The 25,560-nt window shown below is 37.2% G+C and overlaps 7 protein-coding genes across 8 annotated transcripts; 5 read left to right on the forward strand and 2 right to left on the reverse strand.

Moving 5' to 3' along the window:
- LOC104711888 (cytochrome P450 71B5-like) lies at positions 4,323–6,586 on the forward strand. The gene is made up of 3 exons (XM_010428664.2): positions 4,323–5,225; positions 5,340–5,698; positions 6,140–6,586. The coding sequence occupies exons 1-3, from the start codon at positions 4,341–4,343 to the stop codon at positions 6,393–6,395; spliced, it is 1,500 nt and encodes a 499-aa protein (XP_010426966.1). The 5' UTR covers positions 4,323–4,340; the 3' UTR covers positions 6,396–6,586.
- Positions 7,205–9,008, forward strand: LOC104711890 (cytochrome P450 71B8-like). Its single transcript, XM_010428665.1, has 2 exons — positions 7,205–8,137; positions 8,285–9,008. Exons 1-2 carry the CDS (start codon positions 7,250–7,252, stop codon positions 8,870–8,872), a joined length of 1,476 nt encoding a protein of 491 aa, XP_010426967.1. The 5' UTR covers positions 7,205–7,249; the 3' UTR covers positions 8,873–9,008.
- LOC104715623 (cytochrome P450 71B31-like) lies at positions 10,011–11,707 on the forward strand. Its single transcript, XM_010433015.2, is given in 3 exon segments — positions 10,011–10,058; positions 10,060–10,905; positions 11,081–11,707. Coding segments are annotated over 3 exon segments (1,521 nt in total).
- Positions 14,392–15,963, forward strand: LOC104711891 (cytochrome P450 71B8-like). 2 transcript variants are annotated; one of them, XM_010428666.2, is made up of 3 exons: positions 14,407–14,914; positions 15,304–15,357; positions 15,452–15,963. In XM_010428666.2, the coding sequence occupies exons 1-3, from the start codon at positions 14,407–14,409 to the stop codon at positions 15,907–15,909; spliced, it is 1,020 nt and encodes a 339-aa protein (XP_010426968.2). In that variant the 3' UTR covers positions 15,910–15,963. The 2 variants fall into 2 exon arrangements, with proteins under 2 accessions (XP_019085832.1, XP_010426968.2); XM_019230287.1 differs by having other exon boundaries at positions 14,392–15,108; positions 15,304–15,963.
- Positions 16,418–18,245, reverse strand: LOC104711892 (B3 domain-containing protein REM20-like). Its single transcript, XM_010428667.2, has 4 exons — positions 17,987–18,245; positions 17,124–17,544; positions 16,962–17,041; positions 16,418–16,870 (listed from the first exon to the last, which is right to left on the reverse strand). Exons 1-4 carry the CDS (start codon positions 18,062–18,064, stop codon positions 16,616–16,618), a joined length of 834 nt encoding a protein of 277 aa, XP_010426969.1. The 5' UTR covers positions 18,065–18,245; the 3' UTR covers positions 16,418–16,615.
- On the reverse strand, positions 18,684–22,143 carry LOC104711893. Its single transcript, XM_010428669.1, has 8 exons — positions 21,861–22,143; positions 21,358–21,582; positions 21,009–21,275; positions 20,501–20,532; positions 20,347–20,415; positions 19,958–20,105; positions 19,250–19,884; positions 18,684–19,103 (listed from the first exon to the last, which is right to left on the reverse strand). The coding sequence occupies exons 1-8, from the start codon at positions 21,991–21,993 to the stop codon at positions 18,921–18,923; spliced, it is 1,692 nt and encodes a 563-aa protein (XP_010426971.1). The 5' UTR covers positions 21,994–22,143; the 3' UTR covers positions 18,684–18,920.
- Positions 23,086–24,108, forward strand: LOC104715625 (uclacyanin 1-like). Its single transcript, XM_019230040.1, has one exon. The coding sequence runs from the start codon at positions 23,086–23,088 to the stop codon at positions 24,106–24,108; it is 1,023 nt and encodes a 340-aa protein (XP_019085585.1).

Consider the following 25,560-nt stretch of genomic DNA (forward strand, 5'->3'; position numbering starts at 1 on the left):
AAAAAAAATTAATTAATTATAAGAATAAATACATTAGAGATACCTAAGATATTTAGATATTGAATAGAATGTTTTCTAATCATGAAAATTCATAAATAATTTAATATAGTAATTTATTATTTTGTTTTTTCATAGAAAAAAATTAAAATACAATTTTTTTTGATAAACGCCGGAGTCAACGTCGGTCTTAACCGGAATTATTCGACCGGTGTACCAGATTATATGTCTATGGTGTTGACCACATAACGTCATATAGTTCATACATGTGGTCATGCAATACATGTACTTCGTGTCGTTGAGGATACAGTATTATACTTGGTATGTGTGACCATGCATTCTCCAATACTTCGTGTAGTTAGCCATCTTTTTTCCTTTAATTAATTCTACCACATTCTCTTTCAAACTTTTCGGTTCTACCACATTAGAACTTACTTTTTCTATTATACCACAAAGGGTATTTAAAAAAAAATAATATCCCCATGTTTATGAACGAAAATTTGGAAGTAACTGTATTCTTTTATTACACAACTGAAACATAAATGTGTGGACCAGTAGAGAGAGAAAAAAAAAATCTATCAGATGATATGACATTAAAAGGCTTTAAGAAATGGTGCATTAATGATAAATCATCATAAATTAGATTGAATTAATGATAAATTAGATCTAATTTTTTTTGAATAAATTAGATTGAATTTATCAAAAAGATACGTAACTCTAAAATTAAAATTATAAGATGGAATGATATAAGGGAATGGATAAAATTAGACTTGCGGACAAAATGTGTATCAACATGTCCTCTAGTAAAACTTTTTTATTTGTCAAGTATGTTGACTAGTGGACAAGTTGTAAACGTAACTTGTCCATTACTTAGAGTTTACAACGTAACTTGTCCATTACTTGGAGTATCAATGTTGTCTATTGGTCTAATTCGATATTGGGGACAACTTTTGGTATATAGTATGGACAAGTTATGCATGAAAGAATAATTTACAATGGACAATTAAAACCCGAGCAGAGTTTAGGTGTATGTGGACAAGAGTTTAGGTGTACGTATGACATGTTGTTAATAAACATATAATTGAATCCTCTTCAATTGACAAGTTATAGTGGACAAATGTTTTCATTACTTTGTGAACAAATATTGTGGACAAAATTCTCGTTTGCGTTAAAAACAACTTGTCCATATTTATGTCAAAATAACTTGTCTATCACTTACGGTGGGAAAATGAGATGAATATGCCTGCAAATCAGACTTGACTGGTTTATTCGACATAATAGACAACAAATCAATGGACAAAAACGTGTTAGTAGACACTGTAATTTTAGGAAACAGACAAAATTAAAAAAAACATACCCAAAATTGGAGACAAAATATGCAAGGAATGAGACTTTATAGCGGGATTCACCAAGACACACTCTTTCAAAACTTAATACGACGTCCACCAGTTTTGAAAAATATTATGCAACAATTAGCGTTGTCCACTATTTTTTTTAAAAAAATTGGCAATAAAAACCTTAACTTTTCAAGAGAGATTAAAGATGGAAATGAAAAAGAATAGTGAATCGCCAGAATAGAAGAGGTAATTGTTTTTCGATTTTCAAATGCTACTTTAATTATTGGTCTGACACAAAACTGAAAAGACAGGACAATTTTTTTATTTGTTACATCAATGAGAAGGTAATTGTTGGAATTGGTTAGGGGTAGTTTCGTCATTTTAAATAAACCTTATGGTAGAATAAAAAAGCTTTTATAGATTGTAGTAGAATCGTTGATAAAGTTAATCATTTGTGGTACACTTGTTAAAATTCTCATTTTTTGTTTGTCAGCATTTAAAACACATGTTGTAGTCTAGTTCTAGTGTGCTACTTTGAGGAATAGTAAAAAAAGATCAGACTTTTAAGTCAAAAATAGTATATCATCGCAAGAAAAACATCGGAGTCGCAAATATGTTTTTACCTAACGTAAAGAATAGTCTCGGAATCTTTCAACAAAGACCACTATTATTATTAAAATAGGGGCCTCGAAAAAATGAATCTTGGGTCGTCAGGCTAATGCCTCATTTACTAGTAAGTAACCCTGTTAACGTTGGTTAACTTGACAATTTTTTTTCCTTAAAGAAAATACTATTTAACACAATCTCCCAATAAGATATCTACTACATTTACTTTTTACCAAGTATATTTCTTTTAGGGTTAATTAACTAAATACCACAGTTTTGAAAAGTACTTAAGAGAATACCACAACTATTTTTTTATATTAGAAAATACCATAGGGCCTACGTGTTTTGGGTGTAAAAAGACAAAATCATCCTTTTTAATTTTAGTGTAAGATTGAAAAGTAAAAGATTTGGTGAGATTTTTTAAAATAGCATGTCATTTCGTTTTAATTTTAAAATATAAACCCTAACCATTTCATTTGTGAACCTAAACCGACATATAATTTTGTTCTAGTTGTAAAATCTAAACCCTAAACATCTTATTTGTGAACCCAAACCGACATATAATTTCGTTCTGATTGTAAAATCTAAACCCTAAACATCTTATTTGTGAACCCAAACCGACATATAATTTCGTTCTAATTGTAAAATCTAAACCCTAATCATCTCATTTGTGAACCCAAACCGACATATATTTTCGTTCTAATTGTAAAATTTAAACCCTAACCATTTCATTTGTGAACCCAAGCCGATATATAAATTCGTTCTTAAGAAAAATAACATAATATTTAAACGAATAACTTGTAATATATGTAATGGGTATAAAAATAATTGTAAATGAAGAGAGAGAAATACACTGTACATTTGTGGTAGTTTCTTAATTAGTTTTGATTCTTGTGGCATCTACTACATATACTCTTTCTTTTATTGTTGTCTATTTCTTTTGCCAGTGAATCAGGTTTACTTATATTTTGCGCTTTGCATATGCATAGGAAATAAAGAACAATACAAAAAAAAAATTAGGATAGACAAATGATAGCATTTAAATTTTATATATATATATATATATATGTTATATATACGTACAATACTATTTACATAAGTTTTGTAAATGGGTTTGAGTTGACAAAAATTATGTTTAAAAAGCTGTCCTATAAAATTTGAGAAATAAAGAAGTAGCAAAAAATATCAGTTTTTACTTCTATTTTTTTGTCACTGTTTTCACTCTCTAGCAGCTCTGTTATGAAATAAATAAAGACAACTGAAATCTCACAGAGACCTTTTTATAAAGAGGTTAACGCGCGTAGACGTGACAAAAAGAAGAAGATATATATACTAATGCGCATTCACAATTTTAGGTTTGTTTAGAAATTCCCAAAACATACTCTTAAAACAATTCTCACAAAACCCCATTAGCAATAATTTTCAGTTTTTTGTTCAGAATTTGTTTTTTTGGTGTCCAGCTCTGAATACTTTTTTTTTGGGGGTGCAGAATCCAGCTCTGAATACATTCAACATTTATGTATGACAAATAACAAATTATATTTCACAAAAATGAGAAAACAACAAAATTGTATTGTAGTACTAGTAGTCAAAAGCTTTTCCAATATCTTATCAATATTTCATCCCAAGGATTCAAAAACGAGTTTAACAAAAAGAAGAACAAAAAAGAAACTATATATATAGAAAAATGAAGAAGTAACTTTTTAAACAAACTACACGTTGCAAGTTATCGCTCTGATATTCTACACGTCGCAAAGAACTTGTGACTTTCTAAGGGGGAAAAGAAACAAAATCTGCAATCGTTTAAAAGTCAATACATATATAGAAGTAGAACTGTTGAATTGAAGTCAAACCAAATTGTGAAATTCCGTATACTTGTAAAGAAATAATCTTTATATCCACAGGCTCTCGTCATATACAATTTTTTTTTACGAAGTATGTTTTTTGTCGAGTATCTCGATTTTAGTCGTCCCACCAGAATAACTCCAAACAAAATAAAATGGCGCTGCACCTTATTGAAAGTTTGAAACAAACAGAAGACTATATTTACTGTCGATCGGCTAAAGGCATTAGTCATTAGATAAGGACAACTTATACTATTCTACCACATTTATCTCCTAGGAATTATCTCTATATTAACATATATATCCGATATTATTCCTATAATATAGTAGCGAAACTTTGTTTGTGAAAATAAAACACAAAAGAGAGTAAAACAAAGGGAAATAGAAACTTAAGTATGGAAACTTTGATTTAGTCAAAACCCAAGTACCATGCATTGCCTCTATGGCTCTATATATATATGGGCGTTTTGAGAACTCATTACTTACTCTTCACTTCAATCAAAGATAAAAAAAAAAAAAAAAAAANAAATTAGGCAATACAAAAACAAACAAGAAAATGTCTATCTTCCTAGCTTTCCTTTTACTAATCCTCCCTCTTACTTTAATCTTCTTTAAAAAGCTCTTACCGTCAAAAGGAAAGCTTCCTCCGGGACCTACGGGTCTTCCGATCATAGGAAACTTGCACCAGCTTGGAAGATTTCTTCACAAATCTCTTCACAAATTTTCCCAAGAATATGGACCGGTGACGTATTTTCGTTTCGGGGTAGTCCCTGTGATCACTGTCTCTTCCAAAGAAGGAGCTGAGGAAGTGCTCAAGACTCATGATCTCGAGACTTGTAGCCGACCTAAGACGGTGGGGAGCGAGTTATTTACCTACGGCTGTCAAGATATTGGATTTGCTCCTTTTGGTGAGTGCTGGAGAGAGATGAGGAAAATCGCCATCCTCGAGCTCTTTAGCCCGAAAAAGCTCAAAGATTTCAGGTCTATTAGAGAGGACGAGAGCGCTTTGTTGGTCAAGAAGGTATCAAATTCTGCTCATGAGAAACCTACTTCACCAGTTAATTTGAGGAAAGTCATTTTCACCTTTGCGGCAGGCATCATTTATAGACTTTCTTTTGGACAAAACTTCTGTGATTTTGTGGATATGGAGACAGTGGAAGATTTGGTGCTTGAGTCGGAGGTCAACCTTGGCTCCGTGGCGTTTGCTGACTTCTTACCGGCAGGTTGGATCATAGATCGGGTCTCCGGTCAGCATTCCAAGGTGAAAAAAGCCTTTGACAAACTCGACAATTTCTTTGAACTTGTGATTGATGATCATTTGAAGAGTGGAAAAATCCAAGATCACTCGGACATCATTAGTGTCATGTTGGATATGATCAATAACCCTACTAAATTCGGTCCTTACAAAGTCACCAAAGACCATCTCAAAGGAGTCATGTCGGTGAGTACAAATAATCCTTTACTAAAATCTTCAATTTTTTTACATTAGAAAGGCAACTTAAAAGGGAAAATATTATAGCTTGGGAAGCAAGTTAACATATATCATTTTGATCAGGATGTGTTTTTGGCTGGAGTGAACGCGGGATCCATCACGATGATATGGACGATGACAGAGCTAAGCAGACATCCGAGAGTGATGAAAAAACTTCAAGAAGATATTCGAGCAGCGCTAGGACCCAACAAAGAGAAAATCACAGAAGCAGACCTAGAGAAAGTGGAGTACTTGAAGATGGTGATAGAGGAAACATTCAGATTACACCCACCAGCACCTCTCTTGCTCCCAAGAGTAGCAATGTCCGACATCAAGATTCAAGGCTACAACATTCCCAAGAACACCATGATCCAAATCAATACTTACTCGATTGGACGTGATCCCAAAAACTGGACAAAACCCGATGAGTTCATCCCCGAGAGGTTTGTCGATAACCCTATCGAATACAAGGGTCAGCATTTTGAGCTATTGCCGTTTGGAGCCGGACGTAGGGCCTGTCCCGGGATGGCCACGGGGATCACCATCGTCGAGCTCGGCCTTCTTAACCTTCTTTACTTCTTCGATTGGAGTTTGCCCAATGGCATGACAACTAAAGACATCGACATGGAAGAAGATGGAGCTTTTGCCATAACTAAGAAAGTCTCTCTTGAACTCGTACCAACTCNGGAGTACTTGAAGATGGTGATAGAGGAAACATTCAGATTACACCCACCAGCACCTCTCTTGCTCCCAAGAGTAGCAATGTCCGACATCAAGATTCAAGGCTACAACATTCCCAAGAACACCATGATCCAAATCAATACTTACTCGATTGGACGTGATCCCAAAAACTGGACAAAACCCGATGAGTTCATCCCCGAGAGGTTTGTCGATAACCCTATCGAATACAAGGGTCAGCATTTTGAGCTATTGCCGTTTGGAGCCGGACGTAGGGCCTGTCCCGGGATGGCCACGGGGATCACCATCGTCGAGCTCGGCCTTCTTAACCTTCTTTACTTCTTCGATTGGAGTTTGCCCAATGGCATGACAACTAAAGACATCGACATGGAAGAAGATGGAGCTTTTGCCATAACTAAGAAAGTCTCTCTTGAACTCGTACCAACTCTTCATCGCTGGTGAAGAATATAATAACTACTTTTAAATAGGAACAAGACTTCTATATGTTTGTCTACTTTACTACCGTTTTGGGGTTTGCTTTGTCCTTTGTATGATAACGTTTATTTTGTCATGTAATCCGCATGTTTCATGTTTACAATAATGTTTCAATATCTATCTTTCATTTTTTGTTGAAATGGTCTTTTGAATAAAAATCCGTTTTTAAGTTGACAAAAGAAAAAAAGTTGACATATAACATGAAATTGATTCCGCAAGGTTTATATATCATGATAAAATAAATAATTGGGTACTCTGTCTTAATCTTTAGATTTTGTTCTCTATTTTCCTCTGTTTCGATACTCTTTTATTTTTATTTATCATCATCAAACGACCGAAAAAAACATAATGGTTTCAGAGGTTTTAAAGTTCTAGTAAGTTAAAGAAACTTAATCAACTTGGCTCTCAATTAGTTCGTTTGAATCCTTGATTCAAAAACCCCTTAATTTTGTTTACATATAAAATAAAAACTCCTCCGAAGATCAATCCACTCAGGATTTGAATTCGTGAATTATTATTTTCGTACGTTGAGATATTTCAAATATAATTGTTAAACCTAAATAGTTTGGTCATTGCCACGTTATTGTTGTCGTTGGTTAAAGAGAGAGCTCTATATCTAACCTTAGTTTTTGAGGGCTTCTCCATCTCCACCCATTAAACATATTAACACAAGATATAGTACAAAAACCTAACCTAACCACATGCATTGCTGATTGCTCCATATAATGCCTCTTTGAGAACAAAATGCTCGTCACTCCCAAATACAAAGTAAGAAAACGACATATACAGTAGTTACTTAGCCAAAACAAAAGACAAGAATAATGTCAATCTTCCTATGTTTCCTCTTCCTTTTCCCTCTCTTTTTAATCAACTTTAAAAAGCTTTTACCCTCGAAAAGGAAGCTTCCTCCGGGACCTACGGGTCTTCCAATCATAGGAAACTTGCACCAGGTTGGAAGATTGCTTCACAGGTCTCTTCACAAGCTGTCTTTAAAACATGGACCAGTGATGCTTCTACGTTTCGGGGTCGTCCCTGTGGCTGTAATCTCCTCCAAGGAAGCCGCAAAAGAAGTTCTCAAGACTCATGACCTAGAGACTTGTACCCGACCGAAGATGGTCGGGACCCGTTTATTTTCTTACAACTTCAAAGACATTGGTTTCACTCAGTATGGCGAGGACTGGCGAGAGATGAAAAAGCTCGTTGGGTTCGAGCTCTTTAGTCCGAAAAAGCAAAAGTCTTTTAGGTCTATCAGAGAGGAAGAGAGTGACTTGCTGGTCAAGAAAATTTCAAACTCTGCTCAAACACAAACCCTAGTGGATTTGGGTAAACCCCTTTTCTCCTTCACCGCCAGTATTATATTTAGAGTTGCCTTTGGGAAGAACTTCCGTGAGTGCAATTTCATTGATATGGAGAGAGTCGAAGAGCTGGTGATAGAGTCAGAGACCAACGTAGGAACCTTGGCATTCACTGACTTCTTCCCCACGGCTCTCGGATGGCTCATAGACCGACTCTCTGGTCAGCATTCGAGGATGAACAAAGTCTTTGCCAAACTCAGCAATTTGTTTCAACATGTGATTGATGATCATTTAAAGACTGAACACCACCAAGATCACTCAGACCTCATCAGTACCATGTTGGATTTGATCAATAAACCTACCAATGAAGGCTCTTTCAAGATCACTTCCGATCATCTTAAAGGAGTCATGTCGGTAAGTTTGAATGATTTCTTAACTAGTAGCAATATTTAAAGCTTATATTGGAATAGAAAGCAATATTATAGCTTAGGGAGCAACTTACAAATCTACTTCCATATTCTAATTTCAAATCATGAATTGTTACGTATGTTATTTATTTAGGATGTGTTTTTAGCGGGAGCAAACGCAGGAGTGATCACGATCATATGGACAATGACAGAGCTAACCAGACATCCAAGAGTGATGAAGAAACTCCAAGAAGAGATTCGAGCAACACTCGGGTCCAACAAAGAGAGAATCACAGAAGAAGATCTAGAGAAAGTTCATTACCTAAAGATGGTGATAGAGGAAACATTCAGATTGCACCCACCTGCTCCTCTCTTGCTCCCAAGATTAACAATGTCCGACATCACGATTCAAGGCTACAGCATCCCCAAAAACACCATGATTGAGATCAACACTTACACGATAGGACGTGATCCCAAATGTTGGACGAGCCCCGAAGAATTCATTTCTGAGAGATTTTTAAATACCTCTATAAACTACAAGGGTCAGCATTTCGAGCTCTTGCCCTTTGGAGCTGGTCGTAGGAGCTGTCCCGGGATGGCCTTGGGAATCACCATTCTTGAGCTCGGCCTTCTTAACCTTCTTTATTTCTTCAATTGGAGTGTGCCAGATGGAATGACAATTGCAGACATTAACATGGAAGAAGTTGGAGCATTAAACATCGCCAAGAAAGTTCCTCTTTAGGCTCGTACCAACTCTTCATCTCTCGTAAACAAATGCATTAATATATAAAATAAAGATTCGTACGTTTGCTCTCTTTCTGTAATCGGTTTAGTTTTTCATTATGTTTGCCTTATCCTGGCTGGCTTATGCATTGTTAATCGAGTATATATATTCATGTTCATGATGTTTTTATCTCTAATAGAACTTATCTTAGTCTATAATTTTAAAATATGTTATTTTTTTTTTCATTGAAGTGGTCTTTAAATAAATTAAACATGTTCCAAGTTGAGATAACATTCAAAGTATACGAATGGTTTAGTTACATTGGCTCAATCAGAAAAGAGTGATCCTCAGGTTCTAAATAATATATAGCTTGGATTTTTCCTGTGGTCCTCCGTCTATAATGAAGAAAATAGAGAGGTTGTTGAAGGTTATATATAACTAAGAATTTAGTATCCCCACACCATATATGAACAAAATTTCAGATTAAGATTAAAAATTTACATAAATCTTTTATACCACAATTCCACAAACTCCAAGATCTACCAAAACATGAACCCCCAAATATCTAAACCAACCCTAAAAATAAATAAAAATGTTTAAAGTCAAATAAGGTTTGACTTCGACGACCCTCGGTTCATTGCGGCGGCCTTAGGCCATGTCGAAGCATCCAGCTAAACCAGTGGGATAAATATGTCTTTTGGTATTAAAAAAAAAGTCCGGAAGCTCACCAAAACTAAATTAAAATGAGACCATAGTGTGTCTATGTCATTGGCCCTAATGTTGTAGCAACCTCCGCATATTTCATAATTGCCATATAATATTTGTTGAAAATTAACAAACCTAATTAGAATTGTTGATTGCCGGTTAGGTTAGAGAGAAAAGTTCATACATCTAACTTGTCTATTTTTTTTTTTTTTTGGGTTGTCTTCTCCTTCTCCACCAATTAAACACACAACACGATGTCTCTGGAGAGAGTTTGCCTTAATTTAATATCAAATTCCTCTAATAAATTTAAATTCCACAAAAACTTGAACGATAATATCAGAAAAGCCTAACCCACATGCAGCCTATATATTGCCTCTATGAGAACATAATGCTCATCACTCCGAAAACAAAGAAAAAACAAATCCAGCTAGGAAAACAAAAGATAAGAACCATGTCTATCCTCCTTTGTTTCCTCTTCCTCTTGCCTCTCTTTTTGTTCATATTCAAAAAAGCTTTTATCTTCGGCTTCGGAAAAGAAGCTTCCTCCGGGACCTACGGGTCTTCCGATCATAGGAAACTTGCACCAGATTGGAAGATTGCTTCACAGTTCTCTTCACAAGCTTTCTTTAGAACATGGACCAGTGATGCTTCTCCGTTTTGGTGTCGTCCCTATGGCCGTGTTCTCTTCCAAGGAAGCAGCTAAAGAAGTTCTCAAGACTCACGACTTAGAGACTTGCACCCGACCTAAGCTCGTCGCCAACGGGTTGTTTACTCACAACTTCAAAGACATTGGTTTCACTCAGTATGGTGAGGAATGGCGAGAGATGAAAAAGCTCGTGGGGCTTGAGCTCTTCAGTCCAAAGAAGCACAAATCTCTCAGGTATATCAGAGAGGAAGAGGGTAACTTGCTGGTCAAGAAACTATCAGAATCTGCTCAAACACAAACCTTAGTGAATTTGAGAAAATCCCTTTTCTCCTACACCGCCGGTATCATATTTAGAGTCGCCTTTGGACAGAACTTCCACGAATGCGATTTCATTGATATGGAAAAACTTGAAGAGCTAGTGGTAGAGGCAGAAACCAACGTATGCAGCTTGGCATTCACTGACTTCTTTCCCACAGGTCTCGGTTGGTTTGTAGACCGGATCTCCGGTCAGCATGCGAGGATGAACAGAGCCTTTACAAAACTTACCAATTTCTTTCAACATGTGATCGACGATATTTTGAAGACCAAACAAGTTCAAGATCACTCAGATCTCGTCACGGCCATGTTGGATATGATCGATAAACACACTAAATTCGGTTCTTTAAAGATCACTCGCGATCATCTCATAGCAATGATGTCGGTGAGTGCATATAATCTCTTACTTAGTACCAAACTTTTAAAGTTCTATTTTGGAAATAAGTCATTGCTTGGAAAGAAAGTTAACTCACAATTAATATAGACATTATTCTAATTCATTTTTGTTTTTCTCTAGAAAACTAATAACCTAAATAATTACGTATATGTCATTTGATCAGGATGTGGTCTTGGCGGGAGTGAACGCAGGAACAGTCACAATGATATGGACGATGACAGAGCTAATAAGATATCCAAGAGTAATGAAGAAACTCCAAGAAGAGATTCGAGCAACACTTGGATCCAACAAAGAGAGAATCACAGAAGAGGATCTAGAGAAGGTTGAGTACTTGACGCTTGTGATCAAAGAAACTTTCAGGTTACATCCACCAGCTCCTCTCTTGCTACCAAGAGAAACAATTTCTGACATCGAGATTCAAGGCTATCACATTCCCAATAACTCCAATATCAAGATCAACACTTACGCGATAGGACGTGATCCCAAATGTTGGACTAACCCTGAAGAATTCAATCCGGAGAGGTTTTCCGATACCTCTATCAACTACAAGGGTCAGCATTACGAGCTCTTGCCCTTTGGAGCCGGTCGTAGGAGTTGTCCCGGTATGACCTTGGGAGTCACCATTCTTGAGCTCGGCCTTCTTAACCTCCTTTACTTCTTCGATTGGAGTTTGCCTAATGGAGTGACCATTGATGACATTGACATGGAAGAAGATGGAGCTTTGAACATCGGCAAGAAAGTCCCTCTTAAGCTCGTACCAACCCTTTCATCATCACTCGTGAACAAATGAGTTGACTATGATCATGATTTGTATGTTTTATCGTAGTACATTTTGTTTTTCTTTCCTTTTTTTTATTGTCTTACGTTTATCCTGGTTGACTTGTATTGCAGACTTAGTATACATAAAAAAAGATTAAAAAACAAAAAAGTAGAATTAGTATACATCCATGTTTTACTATGTTTTATCGTAGTATGTGTTTTATATCTTCAATAAAAACTTATTTACGTCATTATAAATTTCTCTTTCAAATTTACATTCATGAGACTCTGGAGGGCTAGAACCATCCGTGGCAGAAGTCAACTATCAGAGATCGTGACCATTAGAAGGGGATAGGCACTATGATCCGATAGATGAAACAAACTTAATAATTTTTTCATGCATCCAAAAATCCAATAAAAAAATATTTTTAGAAGAATGGATTGATGGATTCAGAATTTAGCAAGATGTATGATTATATTGTTTTTGGTTCATCTCTTTTGACTATTTTTTTTCAGTTCACTATTTAACTACAGAATTGAAAATGTTTTTTTTTTTGGTTGAATTTATAAAAATGAATATGTGAGAAGATATATAGTATACAATAAATTAAGAAAATTTTGAATTCAGATCAACAAGCTAGTTCGTTCATATCTTAGTTGGCAGATTTTTGATGGATTTTTTCTTACGGTTTTTGATCTGTTAAAAAAGTTCTTATATTTACAAATGAATTTTTTTCCCTTCAAACATTTCATATTTTCCAATATAATAATATATATTTTTTTAAAATCATAAAACTAAATTAGTTATGGTTTTTTTTCCTTTATCTCTATTGATATATTGATAAAAGAAGTACACAAAGTGCTTAAGATAAATTATATTTGATTCTTATAAAAATAATATTACAGCTTAAATTCGTCTTATATAGGGATGAGATCAAACTAAATTTACTAAGTTAGGATAAACAAAAATGTTAATAATATATTGAAAGATAATGCTAAATTTCCTAAACTAAAATAATAAATTTTATCAATAATCATCTAAATTATTCTAGAATTATTATTTGATTTCTATATCTTGAATTTGTGATCGGCTCTCCATCTCCATAAGTTTTAAAAATTTCAGGTATAACATTTTTCTATCATGTATGGAGGAAAAAATTGAGATAATACTATCATGAACAATTTTTGAACAAAACAAACTGTCAAGGATTTAAAAAAGTTTATACTGAAAAGTTATGTGATGCAAAAGAACTCTCTAAGATGCACGTTGATAATTACGTAAGTTGCGTCGACAAATCTGTTGAATTTATATAACTAACATACAATTAATATAGAAATTTTAACTGGACTGTGATGTGCACAACGTTCCTATAGCCACTTGTACCCACCAAGTACCCGCTCAATCATCAGAAATAGGAGGAGGTGGTACTTTTACCTATATTTATTATTTAATATAAATTTCATGTCTTCTTGTTTAAACGAACACTTGAGATCTTTTTCGTTCGTGCCATGAATTACATATTAAAAAGATGGAAAACAAAAACGATGAAAACGAAAAACAAATGACGGATATATGTGTTTTACCAGTCAGCAGAAACTAAAAGACATTTTAACTCTGCTTTTTCCGGGATTCCCCATCAGAGCCGTGCCTATGTAGGCAAAAAAGAAACTTTGGCCTACGACTTTCATTTTTTGTTTCTAATCATATAAGCTTAACTTAAAAAACATAATGCTTTTAAATTAATAGAACCACAAAATTTTTACAAGAAAAAAAGAAAAGAAACAAATTATAACTTAAAGCTAAAATCAAAATAACAAATTACGATAAAAATCTAATTTATTTATTATTCCTAATGTCAAATGTTTCTTTTCTTCATTGTTTTTGCAATCCTCTAACACAATTAACTTCTTTGATATCATTGTATTTTGCTATTTGTGTTATTTTTTATAACTAATATTTAGTTTTCGACTCTACTCTTTTAAAGGTGATATTAGTTAATTACCATTAATTTTTTGTTTTTTTTATATGAGTTAAAGTGTTTTTTTTTTCTTACCGCCTCCGGCCTCCATAACCTTCGGCACGGCTCTGTTCCCCATAAGGCCATAATAATAAAAATCATTTAGCCAAATTAGTTACGTCTCTTTTTTTTTTTTGTTAAATGAATTAGTTCCACAAAAAATGTTTAGATTTGTAGTTTACCAAATTAATTGAGGTTTGCACGAATCAGTTCCACAAAAAATATTTAGGTTTGTAAATTACCACATTATGTTGTCGGTTTGGTTGGCTATAGAGAGAGCTTTAAATCTTAATTAATTTTTTTGGGCCTCCCCTTTAAATTAGTTATGTTTTTAAGGCGTCTCTTTATGGACCCATAACCCATATTCCTCCTCTGCAAAAGCTTTGATTTACTAACAAAGCCTAAACACATGCATTGCCCCATGAATTTGCCTATATATTGCCTTTTCGCGCGAGGACTCTTTATCACTCCAAAATCACAAAGAAAAACAAATCGAGTTAGCCAAAACAAAAAAAAGACAAGAACCATGTCTATCTTCCTATGTTTTATCTTCCTTTTCCCTCTCTTTTTTATCGTATTCAGCAAGCTTTTACCTTCGAAAAGGAAGCTTCCTCCGGGACCTAAAGGTCTTCCGATCATAGGAAACTTGCACCAGCTTGGAAGATCGCTTCACAGTGTTTTTCACAAGCTCTCTTTAGAACATGGACCAGTGATGCTTCTCCGTTTCGGGGTCGTCCCTATGGTCGTGTTCTCTTCCAAGGAAGCAGCTAAAGAAGTTCGCAAAACACATGACCTAGAGACTTGTACCAGACCTAAGCTGGTCGCAAATGGGTTGTTTTCTCGCAACTTCAAAGACATTGGTTTCACACAGTATGGTGAAGACTGGCGAGAGATGAAAAAGCTTGTGGGGCTAGAGCTCTTTAGTCCGAAAAAGCATAAGTCTTTCAGGTATATCAGAGAGGACGAAGGTGACTTGCTGGTCAAGAAAATATCAAAATCCGCTCAAACAAAAACCCTAATAAATTTGAGGAAATCCTTTTTCTCCTTCACCGCCGGTACCATATTTAGAATAGCCTTTGGACAAAACTTCCGCGAGTACAGTTTCATCGATATGGACAAACTTGAAGAGCTGGTGCTAGAGGCAGAAACCAACGTATGCATCTTGGCACTCACTGACTTCTTACCTACGGGTTTTGGTTGGCTTGTAGACCGGATCTCCGGTCGGCATTCGAGGATGAACAATGCCTTTTCCAAACTCACCAATTTCTTTCACCATGTGATTGATGAGCAACTAAAGATTGGACAACTCCAAGATAATTCCAACCTCGTCAGTGCCATGTTGGATATGATCAATGTACCCACTAATCTCAGTTCTTTAAAGATCACTTCCGATCATCTCATAGCAATGATGTCGGTGAGTGTGACTAATCTTTTAATTAGTATACCAATCTTTAAAATTTTATATCAAAGATATAGCTTAAGAAGCTAGGTAATAGATTGGAGAGCAAGTTAAGTCGCATCTATATATACGTTTCTTTTTACAAATTCCATTTTTTTAATACTCTCCTAAAATTAAATTCCTAAGACTACACGTATGTTATTTAATCAGGATGTAGTTTTGGCGGGAGTGAACGCGGGAACAGTCACGATGATATGGTTAATGGCAGAACTAACCAGACATCCAAGGGTGATGCAAAAACTCCAAGAAGAGATTCGAGCAACACTCGGATCCAACAAAGAGAGAATCACAGAAGAAGATCTACAAAAGGTCGAGTACCTGAATCTAGTGATCAAAGAAACATTCAGATTACATCCATCATCTCCTCTCTTGCTCCCAAGAGAAACAATGTCCGACATCGAGATTCAAGGCTACCACATCCCCAAGAACACACATATCAAGATCAACACTTACACGATAGGACGTGATCCAAATGTTTGGACTAACCCTGAAGAATTCTATCCTGAGAGGTTTTCCAATTCCTCTATCAGCTACAAAGGTCAGCATTACGAGCTCTTGCCCTTTGGAGCAGGACGTAGAAGCTGTCCCGGTATGAACTTGGGAATCACCATACTTGAGCTAGGTCTTCTTAACATTCTTTACTTCTTCGATTGGAGTTTGCCCAATGGAGTGACCATTGAAGACATTGACATGGAAGAAGACGGAGCTTTCAACAAGTCTCTTGAGCTCATACCAACTATTCCATCATCACTCTGAACAAATTAATGTGATAATTAATAAATAAGATCAAGATTTGTATGTTTGCCTCTTTTATTATCGGTTTGGTTTTTATTTTAAGTTTATCTTGGTTGGCTTGTATTGTGAAATTAGTATATATCCATGTTTTATAATGTTTCTATCTTCAATAAAACTTATGTTATAGTAGTACTTACGATTTCAGATATCTGTCTTTGAAAAAATTTCATTGAAATGGTCATTTTCAAAGAAACGGCGGCGTTTTGCAAAGACTTTGAAGGGCGAGAATCGTCTGTGAGCGGTAGTTAAGTATAAGGAGATCGTGACCATAAAAATGCAATCGAAGTAAGTAATTTAGTATAGTCCTGACCCTGTAATCGTCTACTTGAGACTGACCTCTCTAATGGGAAGATTAAATTGCTCATTTTTTCTTAACTGTTTTGTATGTTGATGATATCCGACTTGAAAGCATACTATATAACGCCATAGATGGATTAAAACATAGCACTCAAAACATAACAAGTAACAACAATAAGTTCATATAAGTTTTCTTGGGAAGAAGAAGGTACCACTAAGATAAAACCTGAGAAGAAACATAATAACACTCCTAAACAAACAAAAGTCATAGCAACTCATGTCAAAGTACTTATGGGTGATGATGATGATGGTGATGGTGATGATGATGATAATGATGGTGGTGATAGTGGTGGTGATGGTGATGAGAGGATCAAGCAGTTCCGCGCATGACGTGGACTCTGATGGAATGAACCATGTTGTTTCGGTCATGAAGAAGCTCGCATTCAACAGTATCTTGATGTTTCTTAAGTCTGTTCCTTCTGCAAATCCTGTCCCATCCTTTAAAACAAACCCTATTATCTGCCCATTTGCCTCTAAGCCCTACCAAGGTCCCTTCTTCATCAATGTACTTGACGGATTCTCCAAACTCAAGGCTGTAATCTTTCACAATATTGGCTGGAATCAACTGCACACAACAAAACCACCACAACATGTAAGAACCCTACTGAAAGTAAAGAGAGACAGAAACTGAATCTCAAGTCTTTTGTCATTTTTACCAGTTCATAAATCCTGTTCTTGAGGGTAGTTGGAAAGTGTGGATTAGTAAGCGCTGCAATGTCTACGTTCCCTTCAAAAACTGAAACAAAACAAGCTTAACGATACTAGTTGTTGGATTACCAAATGTTTAAAATACTTTGAAAATAAAAGAATATAAACACCTGCAGCAGCATCAGATTCAGTCTCTTCCTCCTCAAGTGGATAAAGACTCTGGCTGATTTCTTCATCTTCACCTAAGCTAAGGTCATAATCAACATCCGTTGAAGGTTCTTCTTCGTCTTCTTCAGAATCAGAACTAGAACCAGAAACCTCAATTGTCTCTGCTTCAGCTCTGGTCTCTTTACAACCCAAACGACCGAACACACTAACTTCAAAGGTTCGGTTACCATCGTACACAAAGGTCAAGAACTCTCCGTCCACAAGTTCATGGTCCCGTGCAAACTTTGACCATCCATCTGTAAAAGACGCACCGTCACGTATTTTCGTCATGCTCACTGTCCAATCCTTTCCTCCAGTGCCTTGGAGCTTTGCTGTGTTTGGCAATGGATCAGCAAGATGTTCCATGAAGGACAAAGGAATCGCCTGATGCACAAATGTAAACTTGTTATATCTTAAATCGAAGAGAATCCATAGTGTCTTAGTTCTAACAAGAGTATGAACCAGAGAGAGTAAGCTAACCAAAGTTGATGAACACAAATTAAACTGTCATAAAAGCCATCTAGTCTCTCTGTTTTTTCAAGTTTAGCAGCGACAGTTTTAGCCTATGCTTTTAGTTCACAAGAAACAAAGGAACAGATCCAAAATATGTCATCATTTTCACTCACAGGCTCATTCCATCATTCCAGTTTCATTACAGTAAACAGATTCAAAACCAAACCCTAACTGCAAACTAACTAAAAGATTCAAACCCATAAAGCAGAACTCTCTCATTGATGCTGAACTTTCCTAAAAGTTTGAGACTCTTGCTTCCATGTTTACGGAATAGAGCAGAAAGAAGAAAGAATAAAGATAGAGTTATTCTTACAAATGATTCAGAGGCCGTTTCAGAGAGGAACACCTTGAAGAAACGAGGAAGCAAAACGTCATCTTCATATTCAGCCATGGAGATGTAGGCATGTAGCAAGCAAGAGAGTGAGAGAGAGAGAGAGAGAGTCGAAATGGGTCTCTGAGCTAGTGAGAGAGGGATACAAACGTCAATAATTCAGACAGAACTGAGATATTGTTTTTATAGCCGAGAGAGAAAGAGTGAGAGTGAAAGAAAAATGAGTCAAAGTTTGACTGCCAAACAACACCTCTGTGCTTGAAAAAACAGAGCTATCTCAAAGATTTAGCTTTAATTTACAGTTTGGCCCCATAACTTGTAATAAATTATAGTCAAAAAGGAAGCAGAAGCTGATTCCCTGATTTGTGTCAAGTCTTCTGAAACTTGTTTGTACATCGTACATAGTACATACCCATCAGATACTACTTCCATCTCTTTCCTCTGTTGTTTCCACTTTTCATCTTCTTTTTCTATAAAAATACTATTAAAAAAAACAAAGAAATTTTTAAAAATCCATATTTTACTTTATACTTTTATATAGCTGAACACTAAGTTTGCGTGTCTGCTTGAAGAAAATACACAGAGACTGTTATATTTGATGGTACTGCAAGGATGTGAGATTGATGGGTTATCTCATTCACAAGAGTAATGTAAGAGTTAATTTTGGTAGATGTGGTAGTAAATCGAATATCTTATAAGCTTATATTAATTTTGTTTACTATCAATACTAGAACTTGCTAGCTCAAGTTTCTTTACGCACAATTTGATATATTACTGTTTTTTTTTTTTTGTGCCTTTTTGGGGATGGGGGCTTACATAAAAATCTAACATACAGCGAAATTCCTACTTTTAAAAGACAAACTTAAAAAAAATCAGAGCTTCATTGTATGGATACCTATTGAGCATCTCATTCTCATCATCCCTCGAGTTGATCTTCTGCATTGATTTTGGAATACAATTTGTTTGGCAGTTTAGGAGACGGGGCAGAGACAAGCTTTGAACTTGCCTTAGTTTTTGCATTTGATGACTCTTGTATTGGAGACCTTGCGGGTTGAGACTTTCCAGACTTCTTATTGGCAGATGCAGATCCATGTCTAGCCTGTCATGTATCACAAAGAGAGAAAGAGAGAGAGAGACATCAATTAACATACTCATATTCCAAATATATGTCCAGTTGGGACCAATCTCAAGGAACAAACGATTGCAAAAGATTGGACTCTATTTTTTTTCATTTTGGAGACTTACTCCATCAAAGAATCCGATATTTGGTGATGGCACACGAAGACCTGATGGTTTCATGGAAGTTGGAGGAACCGAACCACCGTTGCTAGCTGAAACTCGTTTTGCTCCTTCTTTAGCATCAGCTTGGGCAACAGATGCATCTTTAGAGTTCTTCAGAGGCTTCACAGTGTGAACTGAATTATCATTTGCAGGAGGACCCTTGTCACCAGAAACCAATTTCTGGTTACCGTTAGCTATGTTACTAGTGGTAGAAGCTCGAGATGACTCTGATGAACAGTCACTAATAGAACCAACAGATGGTACACTAGAGGAAAGCTTGGACTTGGTTGTCTTATTGGTTGGGTGGGGTGAGATTCTCGGTTGGCCCATAATACCTCTAGATGTAGGTCGATTTGCCAATGACTGTGAAGCTGATCTGGAACTTGACTCATTCTTCTTCTTTATCGGATTTAGAGAAGGCTTGTGAGAAGCGCTAGATGAAGCACTGGCACAGCTCTCTAGAGAAGAGCATGAAGAGGTCATTTCATTCTTTGAAGCAACTGAAGGACGTAAAGAAGATTTAACGGGCACACCAGGTTTTGGCAAGACTGTTTTAGCACGTCGTGAAATGGGTATTCTGGGGACCAGAGGCTCCTTACCTGTATTATTTAAGGTCATATAATATCTTTCAAAAAGGAGTGTAAAGCTCTTTAAAAAGAAATTCTGACTAACCCGCAGGTAACTTGGAATTCTTTTCTTGTTTGGTTTTGCTTATATCTAATGATGCCTTATTCGTTGATGTTGTTGACAAGGGCCTGCCTTTGCTGAGTCCGTTGGGTGGCTTGGAAATAGATGTACTTAGACCCTTTGGAGCAACAGGCTGCATAAAAAGTATCACTTGTCACAGTATCCAATATATTCATTATGTGGTTCACTATAGGGTAAACTATAACAATTGATGACACGCTGCTGATTCATACACTCAACAGAGCCAGTTCAAGTTTATTAGTAAACCTACGAGAACCCCATTGTTCTCGAGCTATGAAATGAAGTTTGACTAAGAGGTTAACCTTTTAGTTAGTAACTTTATGCACCTGTGAAATTGAATGGAGATAATATACCTGTTTTGTTGCCTTCCCTAGCCCTTGTGTTCTAGCACTCTGATTTCTAAGACTGGCTTTGGGTTTAGTCTGAGAAATAATTAAATTAAAGGGAAAGTTAGCCGAGAAGGGAGTAAAAAGAGGATACACAAGGTGCAGTTGTTCGCAAATATACCTGTTCCTGAGAGGCAAGTACATCCCCCGTATCTAGAGTTTAAGACAGTAAATGCAAATGTTGGTCAATTGGAAAACAAAATGAAATAAATACTGCTAGAAATGCGAGTAGTCTAATGTAAACAGCACGAAACAGTTCTTCCCATGCCACAAAATTAAAAAACAGTAGAGGGTCAGTCTTCTCGATATATGATGGAAAACTTCCATCCAAGATTATATCTCACATTAGATACTAGCTCTCCGGGAATCCATAACGAGAAAAATGCACAGGAACAGCTTCATTACTTAAAAGATCCAAATGGTAAAGAAAAGCACAAACACAAAACTAAGAAAGTAGATCCTTCTCCTTAATAGAGAGCAATTAATAGACTAAAGCTCAAGCTAGACCACAGAAATATATTAGGTTTAAAGAGACACATGCCAATGTGTGGTAGAGACATATAACCGCTTAGTCAGGCAAAGCTAGTTCCAACTCGCTCTACATTAGATAAAGACTAAAGAAGACTTACTTGGGCTAGTTGCTACTTCTGTTGCTCCCAGTTCATTAATTTTACCAGGTGTTGCAGCATCAGATGCTATAGCAGACCTTTGAATAGACGCTCTTACATCTTCAAACAAGACAAACTCCTGACTGTTTTCCACTGTACAGTCACTTCGAAATGTTGAAATGGATTCGGTTGATCTATTAACATCTTCTTGAATAGTCGGTAAAGCTTTCTTTCCACTCTTATGATTGCTCTCCATCATGCTAGATATCTCCTCAGGTTCCAAAACACCTGAATTTTGAAAAATATCTCTCAGCATACATCAAAAACCCGGAAGCTAATCAAAAAGGTACCTGGTTAGAAATGCACATACCTTCGTTGGTGAAGAAGGCATTGTCCCAGGCAAGACTTTTGCGCAAATTATACTTTCCTTTCTTCATCACTTTCTCAGGTTCAGGAGACTCGTGAGGTTGAAGCACCTCTTCCTTCTCTTCAATAGAAGATACCAGTACCTCTTCTTCGTCATCACAGTATTCTGTATCCCTCATAAAATCCAGATCTTTGTCATCCTTCAAACATTTCTCATCCTTATCCGTCACTGAAACGTAAGCACAATACAAAAAAAAAATTTACATCTTTAAACCCAAATCCAATGCCAGCTCGCTACAATAGTATAAATCGCCACATCAAAACACTGAACCAAAGTTTCAAGATTTTTCTTTTTTCTCCCGTCGATTAAGTAAAACACAACGAAGAGTTAAGAGAAATCAATAACACCCACATTGAAACTTGTATCAATCAAAATTAAAAATCCTCACTTGATAAGAACTGACCCACGAAATCCAAAATCAAAGAAGCAAAATTGTGAAAATTTACCGGAAAACTCGAAGTTGTTTGGGTCGGGGAACGAAGAGAAGAGAAGGCTATCGTCTTCAGAAGCGACATCAATTAGACCGAGGCCATCGACTTCAACCTCAACCTCGCTTTTCTTGGTTTCGTTGTCTTCCATTGAACTGAGATCCGAAATGCAGAGCAATGTTGAGTTGGCTCAGAGATTGAGGGGAAGAAGATGAAATTTTTGAAGGAAGGAGTAGGATTCGATTCGTTTCCCTCACTCTTCTTTCAGAAATCGAGGGTTTTTGAGTTAGTGAGCGCGGTTGTTCACTTCTTAATTTAATCCGTGTGTAAATTGGCTTCGATTGATTCGGTTCGATCTAATCCGGTTTGATTTAACCAGATTGAAACTCTTCGGTTACCCAATTTGACCTTTTTTGGGCCTTTTATGCCCAGCCCATATATAAATATAAAAATACGAATGAACTAAAAAATATAATCATAAAAATCCCCAACTTTCAAATTTGCGACGTTTTAATCACCAATTTTCAAGATGCCATTTTAATCACAAATTTTCTGTTGACTTAGTTATAAAATAGCAAAGTTTTGTTGACCTCGTCATTTTAGACACAACGTTTATTCTCTGTTAAAGATCTCAAAAACAGAGTAAATTATACATCATATGTTACCATTTTTGCATAATGGTAACCATATATGCAACCATATATGTCAAACCTTGAACTTGAACTCATCAGAATATAGAGATTGCATAAGAGATTTTGGTATTATAAAAAGGATTTGAAGTTTTTTTTTTAGGGTTAGGGATTTAATAACATCGTGCCTAAAACGGCGTGGTCAACAAAATATTACTATTTTATGGTAAAGTCAACAGAAAGTTTGTGATTAAAATGACATTCTTAAAATTGGTGATTAAAAAGTCTCAAATTTGAAAGTTGGGGCATTTTATGACATTTTTCCTAATTAATATTTCGGAAGTATGTGACTTTTTTCGGTAGGCTATATAATATGTGGATAATATATAATGTTTCGAAAGTTTCGAAATTTATAGAGCTAAAAAGAAAATAAACTAAACTTAATCCAAATAAGACAAGGATTATGATTAGGGATCGTGAAACTCTATAAATAGAGCTTATACGTGACTTCTTTTTTCACCAAACACATTCATCCATACTTCTCTTTCTCATTCAGCGAGCTCTGAGTTTAGAGATCTTTTTGTCTTTTGCTTCCAATTCATACGATCGGAATCATGGTCACCAAGAAGATCTTTGGCTTCATGGTCGTGATCATGTTTCTCTTGAGTTGCACCTCGGCTAAACTATACACAGTCGGTGGTGACTATGGATGGACTATCAAGGACGACTCTTGGGCTGAACATAAGAAATTCCACGTCGGAGATTCCCTCGTCTTTGAGTACGATCAAGACATCAACGACGTCGCTCAAGTTTCCAGCGCCTTAGAGTATGATTCATGCAATTCTTCTTCTCCTAAAGTTGTTTACAACACCGGATACGATGTTGTAACCTTCAAGGAACCAGGACATCACTACTTCATCACCTCAAATGAATTTCAATGCCGCGTCTCGGGACTTAAATATGACGTTTTTGTCGTCAATGACATGTCACCTCCGATTCCTTCACCACCACCACCGAGCAAGGTCCATGAACCGTCACGTCCGGCTCCTCCACCATCACCAAGCAAGAACCATGCCCCTTCACGTCAGATTCCTCCTCCACCACCGAGCATGAACCATGAACCGCCACGTCCGACTTCTCCGCCACCACCACCCCCGAGCAAGAGAGGAAAGATCTACAAGGTAGGTGATTTTAAAGGATGGANCGTCTTTGAGTACGATCAAGACATCAACGACGTCGCTCAAGTTTCCAGCGCCTTAGAGTATGATTCATGCAATTCTTCTTCTCCTAAAGTTGTTTACAACACCGGATACGATGTTGTAACCTTCAAGGAACCAGGACATCACTACTTCATCACCTCAAATGAATTTCAATGCCGCGTCTCGGGACTTAAATATGACGTTTTTGTCGTCAATGACATGTCACCTCCGATTCCTTCACCACCACCACCGAGCAAGGTCCATGAACCGTCACGTCCGGCTCCTCCACCATCACCAAGCAAGAACCATGCCCCTTCACGTCAGATTCCTCCTCCACCACCGAGCATGAACCATGAACCGCAACGTCCGACTTCTCCGCCACCACCACCCCCGAGCAAGAGAGGAAAGATCTACAAGGTAGGTGATTCTACGAGATAAAGAACGTTGACTTCTAACAAAAACGTTGACTTCTCTCCCAAAAACGCGATCCTCTTCTTTCACCCTCCACCTTCGCCGATCTCGGCGTCGGTCTTCACCGCCCGCCATGGGCAAATCTAAGACCAAGAAAAAACCCCCCCGCGGTAACCCCTCTGGTTCCGCCTCCTCTAACTCTCCGAGCAAAGACTCCCCTCGTTCAGATTCGCCTTCATCCCCCGGAGAGGGGTCCGTAAACCTCTCTTCAATTCCGCTCAATTTGCCTGCGTCCTCCGAGAATGCAGCCAAAGATACGCCCCCCGCGCCCTGTGAAGACGCCCAAATTGCTCAATCGATTGCAGCTCTAGCAAACCCTAGATCTGAAATCACTGTTCACGCAGCTATCTCTGCCTTGGCCGATGTACCTGCAGAAAACGCCTCTGGTTCACCAGAATTCAAACAGAGCCTCGTCCCCGGTGCTGCAAAACCTTCCCCACAAGGTGAGGACCACCCCTGGAAATATCTTGTTAAAGGCCTCTCGTCGCACCTGGAAAAGAAAGGTAATCCTTTTGTCCTAGAATCTGGCGAGTCTTGTGTTACAATACCAAATGCAGTTATTGAGAAGAATAAGAAGCTTTGGGATAGCTTCATTCTCGGGCAATTTTATGAAGATCCCCCTCCTAGAGGAGCTATCCACGCTATTGTAAATGGTATTTGGAGTAGGCAGCATCGTGACATCTCTGTCTCTAAATTGGAGGGAAATTCATTCCTCTTCAAAGTCCCGTGCCCCAATGCTCGTCGTCGGATTCTGAGTCAATGCCTTTGGCAAGTGGATGGGCAAACTATGTTCGTTGCTAAGTGGTCTCCAGACACAACACCAAAAAAGCCGGAGTTGACCCAAGTTCCCGTGTGGCTAGATTTTCATGGAGTGCCTCTGGAGTTCTTCAACAGAGAAGGATTGGAGCACATCGCGGGTCTGGTGGGTCACCCGGTGTGTCTGCACCCACACACGGAAAAACTCATTAACCTTGAGGTTGCTAAGGTCTACACTGTTATTGACCCGCGTAAACCCCTTCCTGAAGCAGTTAACGCGAGATTTGAATCAGGTCAGATTAAGAGAATAAGAGTGACAAGCCCTTGGCTACCTTCCCTCTGCTCTCACTGCAAGAAGGTCGGACACACTATATCCCGATGCTCCTCTGCACCTCCCACCTGCACTGTGTGTAGCTCTGTAAAGCATCAAACGGTGGACTGCCCCCAAGCTAAGAAGGATAAAAACCGAGGGAAAGCTCCCATACAAAGCCAACTTCCAATTGTCGATCTATTCCAGCCGGATCCTAGAGTCAAAGAGGTGATCAAGAAGGCCTCAGCTCAGCCAAATGCAAAGGCTATAATAGTTCACGCCTCAGGTGAGCCTAGTAAAGCAACAGCCCCGTGCTCATCTCCGGTGAAAAAGTCTACCCCCCCCCCCCCCCC

Source organism: Camelina sativa, chromosome 9 (assembly GCF_000633955.1).
Source record: "Camelina sativa cultivar DH55 chromosome 9, Cs, whole genome shotgun sequence".
Lineage (NCBI taxonomy): Eukaryota > Viridiplantae > Streptophyta > Magnoliopsida > Brassicales > Brassicaceae > Camelina > Camelina sativa.

Coding starts and splice junctions, on each gene's coding strand:
- LOC104711888 (XM_010428664.2), top strand. CDS start 4,341: ATGTCTATCTTCCTAGCTTTCCTTTTACTAATCCTCCCTCTTACTTTA. Junction 5,226..5,339: donor ATCTCAAAGGAGTCATGTCG/GTGAGTACAAAT, acceptor CATTTTGATCAG/GATGTGTTTTTGGCTGGAGT. Junction 5,699..6,139: donor GATGAGTTCATCCCCGAGAG/GTTTGTCGATAA, acceptor CATCCCCGAGAG/GTTTGTCGATAACCCTATCG.
- LOC104711890 (XM_010428665.1), top strand. CDS start 7,250: ATGTCAATCTTCCTATGTTTCCTCTTCCTTTTCCCTCTCTTTTTAATC. Junction 8,138..8,284: donor ATCTTAAAGGAGTCATGTCG/GTAAGTTTGAAT, acceptor TTATTTATTTAG/GATGTGTTTTTAGCGGGAGC.
- LOC104711891 (XM_019230287.1), top strand. CDS start 14,407: ATGCTTCTCCGTTTCGGGGTCGTCCCTATGGTCGTGTTCTCTTCCAAG. Junction 15,109..15,303: donor ATCTCATAGCAATGATGTCG/GTGAGTGTGACT, acceptor TTATTTAATCAG/GATGTAGTTTTGGCGGGAGT.
- LOC104711892 (XM_010428667.2), bottom strand. CDS start 18,064: ATGGCTGAATATGAAGATGACGTTTTGCTTCCTCGTTTCTTCAAGGTG. Junction 17,042..17,123: donor TGAATCTGATGCTGCTGCAG/GTGTTTATATTC, acceptor GTTTTGTTTCAG/TTTTTGAAGGGAACGTAGAC. Junction 16,871..16,961: donor AGAACAGGATTTATGAACTG/GTAAAAATGACA, acceptor TGTTGTGTGCAG/TTGATTCCAGCCAATATTGT.
- LOC104711893 (XM_010428669.1), bottom strand. CDS start 21,993: ATGGAAGACAACGAAACCAAGAAAAGCGAGGTTGAGGTTGAAGTCGAT. Junction 21,276..21,357: donor TGCCTTCTTCACCAACGAAG/GTATGTGCATTT, acceptor TTCAAAATTCAG/GTGTTTTGGAACCTGAGGAG. Junction 19,885..19,957: donor GAATTCCAAGTTACCTGCGG/GTTAGTCAGAAT, acceptor TAAATAATACAG/GTAAGGAGCCTCTGGTCCCC.